This window comes from Mixophyes fleayi, chromosome 4 (assembly GCF_038048845.1).
Source record: "Mixophyes fleayi isolate aMixFle1 chromosome 4, aMixFle1.hap1, whole genome shotgun sequence".
Taxonomy (NCBI): domain Eukaryota; kingdom Metazoa; phylum Chordata; class Amphibia; order Anura; family Limnodynastidae; genus Mixophyes; species Mixophyes fleayi.
This window is the reverse complement of record NC_134405.1, coordinates 42,962,290-42,980,269: the sequence shown is the minus strand read 5'-3', so window position 1 is coordinate 42,980,269 and position 17,980 is coordinate 42,962,290. Positions and strand designations below refer to the sequence as shown.

Sequence of the window (17,980 nt, the reverse complement as noted above, 5' to 3'; positions counted from 1 at the left end):
ATCACAGCTATTATCTGGTTGTAAACAAGTGACATGTAGCATATGTGATCCTTCCACTCGCTCCTCATCTCATAGGATAAACATTTCTCTGCTAATTTTCTCCCACCTCTGTGTCTTTTGCCTTTTCCAAATGCAACAGAGACGCACAACTCAATCAGGTTGTTAGGAAACTGATATTAAGCATGGTCTCAGAATCTGGCCACATGTGCAAGTCTGATCATTGGGCCAAATGTCCCGAATGCACAACACCCCATACTTTCTAGTAAGCTAATGAACTGACGCGTTTCACTGGTGGGACAATTTGGTCTAAAGCACTGAGTTTGGCTATAGGCAATTTGATCTTTGTGAGACATTTTATTAGAAAGAAACTGGCACGGGTATGATTACAGTGCCACGTGTGCTGACCAAAAAACTGACCCAACAGAAACCAATTGACTCATTTTCAGGCATAACCATAGAATCCAGCAGATTACTGCTTCTGGCTGTACGTATGATGCCGTTATCCGCCAACCACACCAGTAAGCTCTCAGTTGATCCAACCACTCTTCACGAGTGCTGAATGACCAGATCTGTCAATTCACATGGTAATGGAACCTCTTGCTGAGGCCCAGGAGCAGAATCGGCCAACCGTGGTCCGCTTCAATGACATCTGAAAGTTGTTATATTCAAAACATACAAACATGAATAACAATAGTATCGTTCATGATACAGTAGAATGTGGTGGCAATTTTTATTTCAATATAAAATAGATATCTGTAAAATTCTATGTACCTGTCAGAGGAATCATTTTGTAGCTGATGCTGAGTGACCTTCAACTTTCAAGCAATAGTATTCAGAAGACAGTGATTGGCTGAGCGGTTAAGGGGAGTCCCGGTCAGTCATTTAGTAATAAGTATTCGTAGCAGAATTTTGGGAGCAAAATAGAGCGCTATTTTAACGTGACAAAAAACTCCACTTATCACGCCAAGTTGAAATAGACTGAGCTGCCATGACAGAGTTTGAGAAACTGTATACAGATTCTTATGTATTAAACTATTTTTAATAACATTGGAGGAGAGAGTATTCTGTGAAAGACAATAGGCTGTGATTCCCCTAAAGTAGAACTAAATGTATGTATGACCTTCGTTTCACATACAGCACAATCTTACAGCATCGATTTGCCGCTAAGAGGCCACAAGTCTAAGATGCACACAAAGCTTGATACAGAGTAGAAAAGCAGTGCTTGCTCAAGGCACGTGCAACCGAGACTTAGGGGGCACCCTGCACGGTGCAGATATACCCAGTGCAAAGTATAGTCGGAGCCTCGCTCCCCCCTTCTGCATTTGTGGGGGGCCGTGCCCTCTTTCTTACTGACTGTCGGGGGTGATGGCATCATCACTTCCCGACGCTGTCAGTGAGGAGCTGCAGCCAGCAGAGAAGACAGAAGAAAATAAGCTTTTTATAAAGGGGAGCAGTGTGATGAAGGGGGCAGCAGTGTGATGAAGGAGAGGAGCAGTGTGATGAAGGAGGGGTGGAGCAGTGTGAGGAAGGAGGGGTGGTGCAGTGTGATAAAGAAGGGGAGCAGTGTGATGAAGGAGGGGAGCAGTGTGATGAAGGAGTGGACCAGTGTGATGAAGGAGGGGAGCAGTGTGATGAAGGAGTGGACCAGTGTGATGAAGGAGGGGAGTAGTGTGATAAAGGGGGCAACAGTGTGATGAAGGGGGCAGCAGTGTGATGAAGGGGAACAGTGTGATGAAGAAGGGGAGCAGTGGGATGAAGAAGGGGAGCAGTGGGATGAAGAAGGGGAGCAGTGTGATGAAGGAGGGGAGTAGTGTGATGAAGGGGGCAGCAGTGTGATGAAGGAGAGCAGCAGTGTGATGAAGGAGGAGGGGGTAGCAGTGTGATGAAGGAGTGGAGCAGTGGGATGAAGGGGGCAGCAGTGTGATGAAGGGGAACAGTGTGATGAAGAAGGGGAGCAGTGTGATGAAGGAGGAGGGGGTAGCAGTGTGATGAAGAAGGGGAGCAGTGGGATGAAGGGGGCAGCAGTGATGTAGAAGAGCAGCAGTGTGATGAAGGAGGAGGGGGTAGCAGTGTGATGAAGGAGGGGGTAGCAGTGTGATGAAGAAGGGGAGCAGTGTGATGACGAAGGGGAGCAGTGTGATGAAGAAGGGGAGCAGTGTGTTGAAGGAGTGGAGCAGTGGGATGAAGGGGGCAGCAGTGTGATGAAGGAGAGCAGCAGTGTAATGAAGGAGGAGGGGATAGCAGTGTGATGAAGGAGTGGAGCAGTGGGATGAAGGGGACAGCAGTGTGATGAAGGGGGCAGCAGTGTGATGAAGAAGGGGAGCAGTGTGATGAAGGAGAGGAGCAGTGTGATGAAGGAGGGGAGCAGTGTGATGAAGGAGTGGAGCAGTGGGATGAAGGGGGCAGCAGTGTGATGAAGGGGGCAGCAGTGGGATGAAGGGGGCAGCAGTGTGATGAAGGAGAGCAGCAGTGTGATGAAGGAGGAGGGGGTAGCAGTGTGATGAAGAAGGGGAGCAGTGTGATGAAGAAGGGGAGCAGTGTGATGAAGGAGGAGTGGGTAGCAGTGTGATGAAGGAGTGGAGCAGTGGGATGAAGGGGGCAGCAGTGTGATGAAGGAGGGGAGCAGTGTGTTGAAGGAGTGGAGCAGTGGGATGAAGGGGGCAGCAGTGTGATGAAGGAGAGCAGCAGTGTGATGAAGAAGGGGAGCAGTGTGATGAAGGAGAGGAACAGTGTGATGAAGGAGGGGAGCAGTGTGATGAAGGAGTGGAGCAGTGTGATGAAGGAGGGGAGCAGTGTGATGAAGGAGAGGAGCAGTGTGATGAAGGAGGGGAGCAGTGTGATGAAGGAGTGGAGCAGTGGGATGAAGGGGGCAGCAGTGTGATGAAGGAGTGGAGCAGTGGGATGAAGGGGGCAGCAGTGTGATGAAGGAGAGCAGCAATGTGATGAAGGAGGGGAGCAGTGTGATGAAGGAGTGGAGCAGTGTGATGAAGGAGGGGAGCAGTGTGATGAAGGAGAGGAGCAGTGTGATGAAGGAGGGGAGCAGTGTGATGAAGGAGTGGAGCAGTGTGATGAAGGAGGGGAGCAGTGGGATGAAGGGGGCAGCAATGTGATGAAGGAGAGCAGCAGTGTGATGAAGGAGGAGGGGGTAGCAGTGTGATGAAGGAGTGGAGCAGTGGGATGAAGGGGGCAGCAGTGTGATGAAGGGGGCAGCAGTGTGATGAAGAAGGGGAGCAGTGTGATGAAGGAGAGGAGCAGTGTGATGAAGGAGGGGAGCAGTGTGATGAAGGAGTGGAGCAGTGGGATGAAGCGGGAAGCAGTGTGATGAAGGGGGCAGCAGTGTGATGAAGGAGGGGAGCAGTGGGATGAAGGGGGCAGCAGTGTGATGAAGGAGGGGAGCAGTGGGATGAAGGGGGCAGCAGTGTGATGAAGGGGGCAGCAGTGTGATGAAGAAGGGGAGCAGTGTGATGAAGGAGAGGAGCAGTGGGATGAAGGAGGGGAGCAGTGTGATGAAGGAGTGGAGCAGTGGGATGAAGGGGGCAGCAGTGTGATGAAGGGGGCAGCAGTGTGATGAAGGAGGGGAGCAGTGGGATGAAGGGGGCAGCAGTGTGATGAAGGAGAGCAGCAGTGTAATGAAGGAGGAGGGGGTAGCAGTGTGATGAAGAAGGGGAGCAGTGTGATGAAGGAGTGGAGCAGTGGGATGGAGGGGGCAGCAGTGTGATGAAGGAGAGGAGGAGTGTGATGAAGGAGGGGAGCAGTGTGTTGAAGGAGTGGAGCAGTGGGATGAAGGGGGCAGCAGTGTGATGAAGGAGAGCAGCAGTGTGATGAAGGAGAGCAGCAGTGTGATGAAGGAGGAGGGGAGTAGTGTGATGAAGGAGGGGAGCAGTGGGATGAAGGGGGCAGCAGTGTGATGAAGGAGAGCAGCAGTGTGATGAAGGAGGAGGGTAGCAGTGTGATGAAGAAGGGGAGCAGTGTGATGAAGGAGGGAGATGAACAGTGTCATGAAGGACGGGAGCAATGTGATGAAGGGGAGCAGTGTCATGAAGGAGGGTAGCAGTGTCATGAAGGAGGGGAGCAGTGTTATGATGGAGGGGGATGAGCAGTCTCATGAAGGAGGGGAGCAATGTAATGAAGAGGAGCAGTGTGATGAAGGAGAGGAACAATGTCATATATAGGTATATTATAATAAATCACATTTGTATTATTTCATTTTGTTACATGCTTGAGAGGATCTGGTTTTTCCGTTATTATCTTTAGTTACATTCTTTTAGTTAATTATTTTTTCAGTTAGTAATAAAAGTGTAATTTCTAAACTTTTATTTTGGGAGGGGTGCACCAAAAATTCACGCACATGGTGTTGCTAGACCTGCAGAAATGGATTTCATTTTGTAGGAAGTGATCATGCAAATGAGATAAGAGTGTGGGGAAATGACCCTCAGTGACCTGTGATGGACACTCGTAGAAATAAGACAGCATGTTTTGTGCAACTTCAGAATGATTCTGTGATTAAGCAGAACTTTTCTTAGCTTTAGTGAAAGAAGAGACAACACTGCATTTTTTTTAATGAATTTCCACAGGATGTTTCATCAGCGTCTCCTCGTCCTTTACAACTATTAGCAGTTAACCACAAGATTAGGGAGTTTGCTGACTTCCAGTCACATCTTGGTACAGCGCAGAGATCACGTAATACCATTTCATGAGAAATCTGGCAGACATTGTTTACAGGCAGCTGTCATGTCAGACAGGAAGATGAGGTTTAGCAACCGGCTGATTGGATGGCCGATAAGAGAACATGTGTCTTACTGGCACATGCTGCATACAAACACACACTCATATATGGCACCCGCTGATGCTGTTATTTCTTTATAAACTACATACTGTTGACGTCCCTCTTCATTACCCAATCTAATCTACTTGTTAACCTTAATACTCGTACCAATAAATAAAGACACTGACACAAATGTAAGGTTTGGCAAAAAGGTCACAGTTTATTAATTAACATAAATTATGGTGGCGTCGAAAGGTTTTGCAGGTCAGCTACCAACTAATACTCGAACCAATACAGTGAATGGCCGTTTGGCACTAACCACTGGTCCTAGGCTATATTCCTTTACGATTTGGCCGATGATAAATCTGGCGTCAGAGTGACTACTCCCCTTGTGGACTCACAATGATGTGCCCACACAAAGCAGGACAAGGGGCCCCCCACACAATAGGACCAAGAGCCACGTTGCTTTGAAAGGGACAGTGATCTGCTGCCAATCTGCAATAACACTGCATGTATTAGTCGCTGACCGCAAAAGCTTTCCTGCCTAATGTGCCTCGACTGTAAGTAGGAAAAAAGAAGGGGTTAATAAATCCGCCACGGATCTGCACCTAAACCGGGATAAGGGAGGGTGGGAGGGAATTTGTGCAGAAAAAGAGGCCCATCAGCCACTGGGGGAAGAATATATAGGGCAGTCACAGGCCCACCCCCTTGAATAACATTGGCTGGAGTATAGAGTGAAACCTAACCCCTTATAGGTAAGTAAATGACTTCGCACAAACAAATGCATTTAAGTACGTTCGTCTTATGGCCTCACTTGTCATTCTTGTTACTTGTTTTCCAACTGGGTTTAATTAATTAATCTTAAATGTAATTTTTAGGTTGAGTTTGACAATAGTTCTCATAGACAAACAGAGGGGGTTTCCTAGTGCCTGGAAACCCCCCTCCAAGCCTGGGGCACTGTATAATTGAGGTGGCTGGACCCTGCTCCCACTTCACACAGCTCTGCTTGAAAAGGGAGAGCCGCACGCAGCATTGCCCAAGTATATTATGGGGATAGGAAGAGTTGGAGAACAGCCAAGCACTGTCTAATATTATAGCCACGCCCCCATGCATGCTGGTCACACCCATTGGCGTAGTAGCGTGGAAACCCCCCTCTACAAATCCTGCATTTGCTCCTGGTTCTTGTATCCATTCTTCATTTCATGTGCACCCAGTTTTGAAGTGGGTGGGGCTAGAGCATACTCTAACCAATCGGAGCGTTAGAATGGAAAGGCATCCTGCACAGTGCATAGAGTGGAGATTCCAATTGCATAATTGTCTTGGCACCACTACTAAGACATATAACCATGCAGGCACTGTATGATAAAGTTTGGGGAAGGGAAGTTACTTCTCCCTCTGTTTTTCCTTTGTCAGGACATCGCACTCCTCACATAAGGCCTGATGCAGAGTTGGTTATAAATTGTGTGTAATATACGTTAAAAGATACACAGAAATAAGGTATTTACGCCCATATGATGAATCGGAGGCATTTTAAGAGGCATGCAGGTCAGCATCAGCAGTACATGCGACCCGGTTATACCAGACGCTCACAAACACGCCCATGTTTTTAACCATTTGTTTTTATACTGGCATCAATAAAAACTTCAAAGCCCTCTCTAATACATCAGAAACTTCTCCGTCTCGTGTATGGAAAAATTGCTTTAACGCGCACACAGAAGCGTTTTATATGGCCGGGCAAAGAAGAAAGCACCAATCAGTCAGTGGTGCATTTACAAACAGCCAATCACAAGCGTATCACCAGGGCTGGTGACTGTCATCTTCTTCCGCTATTTGTACTTGTCTTGAGCACCCGCAAATAGTACGGCTCTATCAGATGTATATGCGTGTCCCAGGCTGCGTGTGTTACAAATTGCACCAACGTGCCCTGGCTGTACTCGGCCTACATAAGAACGCCCCCTCTTGGTCTATATGCCAGAATTCTGTAAGTCAGATAGATATACGTGTGGCCACTTTCTGGACATTCCTAGAGCAATTACTCTAAATGTACGCTACATAAACTAGCATAGTACTCACACTGCATCAGGCCCATAGTCGCTGCAGGAAAATTTCATTTTCAGCCTTTCTACAGTGACTACAGGAGACAAGGCATGGCAACCGTAAGGTGGTAGCTACTGGCATATAAAGAGCAGTGGGCAGTTTTGTTATTGGAAAAACTTTAAAGGTCTGTGAATTGTGTAGGAGAAGCTTAGAAAACCATTCCATCAGAACATTAAGGAATGTAACATGACACACATACTTTATATAACGTTTCCCTCATACTTCCATATTTTTTCACTGTTTGAAATGCACTCTGATAGGAGCCTGTCCTGGCCAATAGTTTATAGTAAAGTGATCCCAAACTGCTGGGGCCAGGGAGACTTTGCGATGGGGGAGCACGAAGGCTACCAGGGGGGAATCTAAAGATCTCTCTCTCTTACGAGGCTCTATCCAGATATCTGCTGCAATCCTATAATAATAAATAGCCTTGTTACTAATGCTATTTTAAAATCTTTGAAGGTTGATAAATAGGTCCCTGAAAGAGAAAAGCTACGAAGCAGCTCTGACCAGTAACTACATATAGCTTAATAATTTTATTCAAAGCTGCAACTATATCATAGGCAAACCAAGGGGGTGGGGGGAGGGTTCCTAGTGCCGGAAACTCCCCCTCCAAGCCTGGGGCACTGTATAATTGAGGTGGCTGGACCATGCCCCCGCTTCACACATTTCTGCTTGAAAAGGGAGAGTTGTGTGCACCTAACAGTAGTGCACGCAGCATTGCCCATGTATATTATGGGGATAGGAAGAGTTGGAGAGCAGCCAAGCACTGTCTAATATTATAGCTATGCCCCCATGCATGCTGGTCGCGCCCACTGGTGGCGTGGTGTGGAAACCCCCCTCTAAAAATCCTGCGTTTGACCCTGTATATCATCCATAAGAGGTCAGTGAAAGGATTGGCAGCCAGTTTGGTGACACCTGTGGGTGAATGAGATCCAGTTGCCGGCATCCCTGGTGTTCGTTAGGGTGCTGTACAGATGACCGCAGGCACCCAGCCACCTCAGGGGTGATATTGGGACAACAGCCCTACATGGCAGGGCGTGTGGCCAGCGTGTGTGTGGGTTTTAATGCAACTCAATGAATGGAGGTCAGCTTAGCACATTAAAAATGCATTTGATATGGATTCGTTGTCCAGTTGTACTCCGGTCAGTTAAACCACGTTGAAGACACATAGGCCCTCACGCGTTTTAGATGCATCAGAAGCATAACTCCATTGATTGAATGTAGCTTTGCAGGTGCCTATCTCCATCTCCCTTCCTGTAACCTTCATCACAGATAAGTGGCAGGTGTGAAAGAAAGTCCATACAACTAGTTTGATTTTCTTTGGAGGATCATTACACAAGGGCGTCCAAAGTGTTAATAGATCCTCTGCCCTCTAGTGGTGAATGCTAAACACTATGGGCCTGATTCATTAAGAAAAGTAAGGCAAAAATTGAGTAAGTTTTCTCCTGGAAAAAACTATGTCACAAATCAAGAGGGGCAAATTAGTTTATTAATTTGCACATAAGTTAAATAGAGTCTGTTTTTTCATGTAGCTCACAAATACTAGATAGCTTTAATTGTACACTGAAATGTAAAGTTAATCTAGGACATGCCCTATCCTAACTATAAATCTGTCCTCACATTTTAAATTTACTTCCCCCTCCAATGCAACATGGTTTTACTTAGTTGAAAAGTTACTGATTTTTTTTGCTTTACTTTCCTTAATGAATCAGGCCCTATGTGTGTGTAATGATTTCACTGTAGCTATTTTTAGTGGCATAGTGAGAAATTAAATGGAATTTATTTTCAGATATGTCAAAGTAAATCAGCAACATTCAGCATCTCAATTCACATAGAATTAGTGAAACACAACAAATGGATAGTGGTGTAGGCTGATAGGATTTTTGGGATCTTTGGATATATATACATGGGTTTTGCACTTTTAAAGTTTCACCCTAGAGTGGGAGTCCTGGGGGTATATTTACTAAACTGTGGGTTTGAAAAAGTTGAGCTGTTGCCTATAGCAACCAATCAGATTCTAGCTGTCATTTTGTAGAATGTACTAAATAAATAACTAGAATCTGATTGGTTGCTATAGGCAACATCTACACTTTTTCAAACCCGCCGTTTAGTAAATATACCCCTTAGACTCATAGATAATTAGAAATATATGAATAAAAAACAATTAGCTGTCTGGCTTCATTCATGGATTAGATACTATCTCTCTTAGGGGTAAATGTATCATACCCCGGTTTCTTCAACTCGCGGGAGTTCGGCATCTTCGCAGCTTAAATTTAAAGCAGCGCTGCCTTGTAAAGGGAAGTTTCCAGTGGCCTGACCAAGGTTGTCAATGATTTGATCACAGCAAAAAATAATAACCATTACTCTCTTCTAATTTTCCTGGATCTCTCTGCTGCATTTGACACTGGTGACCACTCTCTCCTCATACAAATGCTACAATCCCTAGGTCTTGAAGGCACTGTCCTATCCTGGTTCTCATCCTACCTATCTAATCGCTCTTTCAGTGTTAATTTCTCTGGATCCACCTCTGCTCCACTTCCTTTATCAGATGGAGTTCCACAAGGCTCAGTCCTAGGTCCTCTGCTATTCTCTATCTACACCACTTCTCTTGGAAAACTAATAAGCTCCTTTGGATTTCAGTAACATCTCTATGCGGATGATACACAAATTTATCTATCCTCTCCTGATCTTTCACCATCTGTGTTGTCTCGCGTTACTGACTGTCTCTCTGCCATTTCATCTTGGACGTCTTCTCGCCAACTCAAACTTAATCTTTCAAAAACTGAATTAATAATATTCCCACCCAAAAACAGAAGCTTCCTGCCTGATATTTCTATTTCTGTTGATAACATGACCATAAATCTCACCCCGCAAGCTCGTTGCCTAGGTGTAATCCTTGACTCACAACTGTCGTTTATTCCCCACATCAACTCTATATCTAAATCATGTTACATACCCCTAAAAAACATTTCCAGAATACGCACATATCTGACACAAGACACCGCAAAAACATTAATTCATGCACTCATCATCTCCCGCATCGACTATTGCAATTCCCTCCTTACTGGTCTTCCCAAAGTCAGACTTGAACCCCTACAATCTATTTTGCACGCAGCGGCTAGATTGATTTTCCTTACAAACCGTTATTCCTCTGCTGAGCCACTCTGTCAGTCTCTACATTGGCTGCCTGTATTTCAACGAATCCAATATAAAATTCTTCTACTAACATACAAGGCCGTCAACAAAATTGCACCGAAATACATCTCCTCACTGGTCTCGAAATATCTCCCTACTCGACACCTCCATTCTGCACAAGATCTACCAATCAGATTCTAGCTGTCATTTTGTAGAATGTACTAAATAAATAACTAGAATCTGATTAGTTGCTATAGGCAACATCTACACTTTTTCAAACCCGCTGTTTAGTAAATATAAAAAAAATTATGTGTGCGGAGGAAAAACCAAACTTAAGTAGGACTATATGGTGCTCCTCCCACCTTAGTTTGCTTGCAGGTGGGCGTTCTAATCCAGATAGCCTAGTACCCTACTGGACACAGGCGGTTGAGCAGAGACTATGCTTCCATCTGGTGTCGGCATTCTGATGTACTGTTATGTGGGCATGTGGGTTAGGACAATTTTGTATTATAGACGTGGGCGGTGGGTGTTAGTCTGAGAGCAGAGCAGCTCTACTTGGGTGTATTGTCAGCGGCTTCCCTTACCGCTTATCTGTTCTCTGATTGTAATTCTGCTGCTCAATGGGCTCATTCATGAGATTGTCCACCCAGATCAGACCTGGCAAATCTACACTTATTAATGTTAGAAGACTATTTACGCAGATTCAAAGGACCCGGCTGGGGAGAGAGCAGTGGCCGTGTCCTTGGATGCGGCCAAGGCCTTTGACTTGGTTGAGTGGGACTATCTCTGGCATGTGCTAGAGCGATTTGGCATAGGACCCAGGTTTATTAGTCTTGTTAGGCTGTTTTATTCTGCACCAGCGGCAAGAATGATTGTTAATGGATTCACAACAGCCCCGTTTTGGTCTGGGTCGGGGTACTCGACAGGGCTGCCGCTATCCCCTGCCCTGTCTGCTTTAGCTATTGAGCCCTTGGACCGTTTGATCCACTCCCATGAGCACCTTAGATGCATAGAGATGGGAGGAGTCACTGACAGCACTTTACGCAGATGACATGTTGGTCTTCCTTGAGGAGCCTGATGGATCTTTGTCTCACCTTTTAGAGGTGGTTCAGGACTTTGGTTCATATTCAGGAATCAAGATAAACTGGGACAAGTCTGTGGTTTTTCCAATGAGGTGGTAACCTCCGCCAGGTGCTGTGTACTGTCAGTCACTTCTGTGGACCAACAGGTTTAAATATTTAGGTATCTTGATTACAGCCCATGCATCGGAATATATTGCTCTAAATATTGACCCAATAACAGAATATCTAAAGACCAAAAGCCACACATGTCGTAAGCTCCCTCTCACTGTCAATGGCAGGATCAACTTGATAAAAATGGTGATCCAACCGAAGTACTTATACCCCTTACAACACTCCATGGTGTATATACCGTTGAAGGTTCTCCAAAACATTAATAAACATCTCATTTCCCTGATCTGGAGTGATAGGAGAGCTAGGGTGTACATTATGTAGAACCAAAATTCAGAAGGACTGGCCTCCTGCCCAATCTTAAAATGTATTATCTTGCTTCCCAGCTTACACATTTGGTCCCCTGGTTGGGCGATACACAGAACACCAGTCTCGGACACTTCTTGGGCGAGCAGGTGGACCCTTCCCTGGGAGCTTTGGAGGTTTTGTTATCTAAGCACTGACCTAGTGAGGTGGCCCCTATAATACGACAGGCATCAATGATTTGGACAATATCCCATGCTCTTATGGGAGGTGAAGGATTAGACCCGGACACTCCCTTGTGGTTCAATACTGTTTTCAGGAAGCTGGTGGGGTTGGAGGGTTCAATGATGTGGAAGGATGCGGGAATTCACCCCATTGGTCAATTAGCTACATATGAACAATTGAGAACGACCTTCCCATTACGCAACAACCAATTCTTCCGGTTTCTACAGCTGAGACATGCACTGTATGTCACATTTCCTGAAGGTTTGCTTCATATGTCAGATTATCTGATTAAAAACATATTACGATTTGTAGGGTCCTATAAAACTTTCTGTGCTCTATGCCTTATTGTTACCTCAGGTGTCCCCGAGAGGATTAAATCTGCTCAGAATAAAATGGGAAACCGATCTAGGGGCTCTTTGTGAGGAGTGAAATATGCTGGTTAGAAGTACTATACATGCCACATCTTGTCTTGGATTACAGCAGATCCATTTTTACATTGTACACAGAGTATACTTAACACCAACCAAGATGCACACGACGGGACTACGCACCTCTTCGGAGTGCCCCAGGTCGGTTCATGTATGAAAGTACAAAGGCCATACATAAATACCATAAGATATGGCACCACTGGTATGATTTAAGTGGGGCAGCATGGTGGCCTAGTGGTTAGCACTTCTGCCTCACAGCGCTGGGGTCATGAGTTCAATTCCCGACCATGGCCTTATCTGTGTGGAGTTTGTATGTTCTCCCCGTGTTTGCGTGGGTTTCCTCCGGGTGCTCCGGTTTCCTCCCACTCCAAAAACATACTGGTAGGTTAATTGGCTGCTATCAAATTCACCCTAGTCTGTCTCTCTCTATGTCTGTGTTAGAGAATTTAGACAGGGACTGATCGCGCCACTGAAAGAAAGAAATCTAGCCTTCATCTGATGTCACTACAAAGTAGAAGAGCGAATACATCTGACGATGCCCAGTGCTAAGTGTAAATCTCACAGCAAAGATCAACCTCCGACCCCCTTTACAACCACCACTAAATAATATACAATATAATATGGGATGAGACATGCGTCCGTGTTTATTACGTGTCACTTTTGTGCATTTGAAGCTCTTGTTTTATGTTGGACAAAGTGCATCTAGAAATATCTTTCTGCGGCGACTGGACGGCAAAAAACTTCTTCCACTAAGAGTATAGGACAAGATCTGATCTGCGCCAACTCCTTTTGCGGTGTAGAAATGGCCGTGTGTCCTTCTGCATGGCAAGGAACGCCCCTAGAAACGCACCCTCCCCATCCTGTTATGTAAATTTCTCTCTCTGTAAAATTAAATCTTCTTTTTGCACTTCGCCACGAATCTAGGTACATAAATGAGGCCCGCTATGTCAACCAGTGGTGGATCCAGCCCCCCAGCAGCACAAGTCCTTTAAATTTGGATCCAAGCCGCCGATCAAAACGGGTGGAGGGGGCGGCGCCAATCGCGGGTGCTGGGCGGGTTTTTCCAGGGCCAGCCAATCAGAATGAAGGAGGGGTGTGATTATGTAAAATCCCACCCCCTAAAATTACATCTAGGTCAGCCCCTGATGTCAACTGAACAATCTTTTACATAAACTAAACCTAAAAGTACCAGACGCCTCTATCTACATCTCACCAGAAAACATACCGTATTTCCCCATGTATAAGACGCACCTTTTTCCCCCCCAATTTTGGGTCTAAAAAAAAGGTGCGTCTTATACACTGCAAGTCTTACTTACCTCAATGAAGAAGTCGGCACCTGGATGTGAGAGAGGAGAGGAGTCCCCGCTGGCTGTATGGAACAGCGTGTCCCTGCCGGAAGTCCCACCGCGTAACCGGAAGTAGCGGGTCCGCCGGGCTGTTCCAACTCCAGCCCCTGGTCTCCAGCGGAAACAGGCCACAATTGCCGTGATAGGCGCTCCGAGAGGTAGCGGTAAGGCACTCAGCTAGAAACCACCAGGGCCAGGGGGGACGCTCAGAAGGCGGGGGCACCCGGGAATTTGGAAACCGCCAGGAGGGCAGCATGCTCAGAGCATGAGATGGCGCGGGACGTCCAGCAGGCAGTGGGAGACCCCAGTCGTCTCGGGAAGCTTTTTTTTTTCATTTTGGGCCCCAAAACTAAGGTGCGTCTTATACTTGGGGAAATACGGTACTTTCAGTGCACAGTTTCAATGACGACACAACGGTACAAAAAAAGTTCTTTATTGTTTAAGTTTAGTTTCTGCATACGGTTTCAAAAGCTCAAGTTTATACAAATTGCAGGGGTGCAATTAAATTTGGTATTTCAGTAAACATTGCAGACTGTATTATGCTTATATATACACACACACATAAAAACACACAACTTTCCATGCAATTATATATAAAACATTAACAAAAACAAAATCCAGTTATGTATAAATATATCTTTGAGCTGAGCAGTGTCCGGGGCCCGGATTTGGCCCCTAAGAGACAGGAAATTCGTATAAAAGATGGCTGTCATCTCACTGAATTTCATTAAGAAAATTTAAACACTTTTTTTGTTTTATGTCTTTATACAATATACGTGGCTGCGTCTCTCCATACATACATATATATACCCCACACGACACCACCAACCATCATGTGTAACAAATATAGGTCGATTATACATATATGTAAAACTGTATGCATTTTGGAAGGTACACACAAATACATGTCTTGCAGTACCCAAGATGTCCACCGTTAATTCAGGTATTGTCCTGGGGAATTAGGAGCGGTGGTGGTACGAAGAGAGGTCATTTCTCAGTCTGGTCTTTGTTCTTTTTGTTTAGTAGTTTTTGTAGGTTGGTGGACATGTAATAAGGTCTCTCTGTGGATCCGTCGTTCCGTTCCAAATCTTCCACTGTGCAGAAGGGAATGAGGAGGGGACATATGAAAGAGGCTCAGGAGTGGGGGGTGGAGAGGAAGAGGTTCTTATAGAAACACAAAGCGGGGCTTATTAAATATGAGAGCAGGTCATGCAATATTGAAAACAAGGCACTGGGTGATGGCAGGTTACATACTACAGGTGTCCTGTACACACATGGAGAAAGGTAGAGGTTAACCCTTAGTTTGCAGGAGGCTTTAGCAGGCCTCTGCTACAAATATCAAGCTCGGTTAAGGCCACAATCTGTCACACACTGATGGACCTATCGGCATCTTGAAGTGCCCTGGTGTCTACACACACTGGTCTCTTTCCTGGGTACGAGGTACAGAGGAGGTGTTAGTGGTTTCAGCAGAAAAAGGAAAGGTTATTGGAACCGGTGAAGTTTCAGCTTTGGCTCTCGCTGGATTTTAAGAGTTCTTGGTCTTTTTTGAGGAGGATGTGGCTGAGTTCCGGGGACATGTAATATGGCCGCTCCAAGGAGCCATCATTCCTCTCCAAATCTTCACCTTGTTTAGTATCAGGCCCGGCAGCAAGACAGAGAGAATAAGAGACAGAGACAGAGGGGATGGGGAGGGCAGGGCAGAAGAGAGACAGAGGGGTTGGGCAGGGCAGGGCAGAAGAGAGACAGAAGGGGTGTGGGAGCAGGGCAGAGAGACAGAGGGGGTGGGTGGGCAGGGCAGGGCAGAAGAGAGACAGAGGGGGTGCGGGAGCAGGGCAGAGAGACAGAGGCGGTGGCAAAGCAGGGCATAGGATACAGAAACAAAGAGGAAAGAATAGATAAAAGGAGAAGAGGATTAGATAGAAGTTTGGGGATTAGATAGAAGTGTGGAAAAAATGGAAACATAAAAAGATTAATAAAAGGACAGACCATCAAGACATTAAAATGTGGTTTCCACTTTGGGAGAGCACCCTGTAATTAGGGCCCATATAGCACTAATGGCGAACGGATCATTGACACTGAAGAGCTGTGAGAGGACAGAGCAGTCAGCATTGCTAGACAGGAGTTTCAAAACTGCCTATGAGGACGTGAATGCAGCAACGGATTATACAGAATCGCCCAATCAATCAGATGCCTCATCCTAGTAAACAGCTCTTTTAGGACTGGAAAAGCCCTCCAATCTTCCTTCTCCTTTCTGCAAAATACTGTACCCAGCACCCACAATGTGCTACATGAAAAAGCCCTCACAAAAAAGATGGAGGCCTGTCCCAAAGTGGAAGCCCTCTATGTAACAGTCAGAAAGAGAAAAAAAAGGTTAGATTGGAAGCATTTGGAACTAGATCTCTTGCTGCGCCTATTTTTTGTAAAAAGGTGTGTACAGGCCGCAATACTTACAGAAACACAGGAACAGTGTGTCCACGCACATCCCGTACACGCTGAAGAACCCGTGAGCAATCAGGTACGAGCCCACGATCACGGTCTGCGGGGGAAGAGACAGACAACAGTCACATTACCAGATGATCGTGGTGCTCAACCTGTGGAATCAGCTCATACAGGAAACTAGTTTGTCGGTGTTATTCACAGATCTCTGTTTTTCAACTGTGGGAAACTCACCAGGATGGGTACCCAGTAATAATTGAGAGTGGGGGCTGTGTCCTGCACAATACGGATGCGATGAGTGAAGAAAAAGAAGGCAAGAATTCCTACGGAACAAGCAAAAAACATTTTTCAGATTTATTAATGAAATTCTGCAGAGAGTAAAGCAATGTGAAAGTGACCAGTTATCCCTCCTATAATCCTTTATGTCTATAGTGCTAACACTGTCTGTAGCCATGTACAAGTCAGGGAGACATGCTGGCACAGTGGTTAGCATTCTGCATGGAGCTTGTATGTTCTACCCATGTTTGCGTGGATTGCTAAAGACATACTGGTAGGATTGTGTGGGATAGAGTTCTCGGATTGTACAGCGGCACAGATTGTGTAGATGCTATGGATAAAAATGTACAAACGTAATACACAATACAAGTGGAGGACTTGGATTTCAAGTCATATCCTCAACGAGACAGCCAGCGTAATGATACCCAAGGAATGAAAACACCAAGGATTTGATGAGCTGACTGCATAGTTATATATAGAAATGAACATTACAGTGCAGTATCCATTCCTCTTCCCAAGGGAACATCTTACTTTCTGCACTACTAGATATCCGGCATGTCTTTTCCTACATTATACCGTTGCTCTAGGGAGGTCATAGGCAAGTGAGAGGGCAGATGAAGAATTTCTGGAATAACCAACTATTGTGATATCCAAAAACTTTGTAATGTAAAAGTCAATATATATTCATGATGACTATGCACTAGGTACTACTGTGTTTACAGCTACATAATTATTACGAAACTGAACACAGCAACATGTAAAAAATACCTACTTACCTGTAAACAGACACAGCCTAGTTCCGATGTAGGGAGAGCTCGACACTTCAAAATTATGCCCCTTGCAACCGCGACTTGGACATTTCAGTTTTTAAAGCGGCAACGCACAGACCCATGTAAGTACTACCTTTACGTTAGGGATAGGCTGCGGGTTACGGTTAGGGATACAATTACCATTACCATCATCAAATGGGTCCGTGCGTTGCCGCTTTAAAAAAAAAATAGACCTCCAAGTCGCGGTTACAAGTTCCGTCATTTTGAAGTGTCGGCCTCTCCCCACATCGGATCCATCTGTTTGCAGGTAAGTAGGTATTTTTTACATGTCGCTGTGTTCTGTTTCATAATCATTATGTCACTGTTTACAGCATCGTGAATTCGTACTACACCCCACTGCAGTGTATCCATTGCATATATGGACTGCAGACATTAACATGCACATTGTACATAATTATATACTTACCCACACAGCCCACCACCAGCAATTTTCCTAGGAAGAGCAAGAAGTCAGTGACTTTATCGAGGACAGCGACACTGCAGAGAGAACAGAAGATCGGTGTTACTGAGGATGATGTCAGGCACCACCAGGGGGCAGTGTTATGCAGCAATTTATTGTGTAACAGAAGCCACTTCAACCTTTCAGGTGTCGATGACATAGAGCTTTTGGTGAGTAAAGAGCAGACCAACAATAAATACCTCACACGACCACATTAGCTTAGATTTGCCTAAAGCAAATGAGAAGGTGGAAGATTTGCATGCTAGATAGCAGATGTCTTATTGGTATACCTGTGTTGTGGTTCGTTTGTATGTAATCGGGTGACCATAGGACATTAAACTATAATTACTTGTATTCACTCACCGAATGATGTTTCTCATGAGCAGGAAAAAGGCATTTCGAGCCGATGTGCAGAAGTTGGTGCCGTAGATGGCAATCTGTCACCGGAAAGACCAGTTATTCTCTGAGATGGCAGATCTACGTCATCACAAGTATAACATACTCCTGTCT

At 45.5% G+C, this 17,980-nt stretch overlaps 1 protein-coding gene across 3 annotated transcripts in view; it reads right to left on the bottom strand.

Moving 5' to 3' along the window:
• Window positions 1-13,906: 13,906 nt before the first annotated feature.
• SLC44A2 (solute carrier family 44 member 2 (CTL2 blood group)) overlaps window positions 13,907-17,980 on the bottom strand; it is a 51,749-nt gene continuing 47,675 nt past the window's right edge. For 2 of the 3 annotated variants that reach the window (XM_075206810.1, XM_075206811.1), the window contains exons 18-22: window positions 17,834-17,907; window positions 17,438-17,508; window positions 16,160-16,248; window positions 15,941-16,025; window positions 14,590-15,113 (exon numbers count right to left, since the gene is read on the bottom strand). In XM_075206810.1, coding sequence (XP_075062911.1) covers window positions 14,992-15,113; window positions 15,941-16,025; window positions 16,160-16,248; window positions 17,438-17,508; window positions 17,834-17,907 — 441 coding nt within the window. In that variant the 3' untranslated portion in view covers window positions 14,590-14,991. The other variant, XM_075206812.1, reaches the window with a different exon arrangement.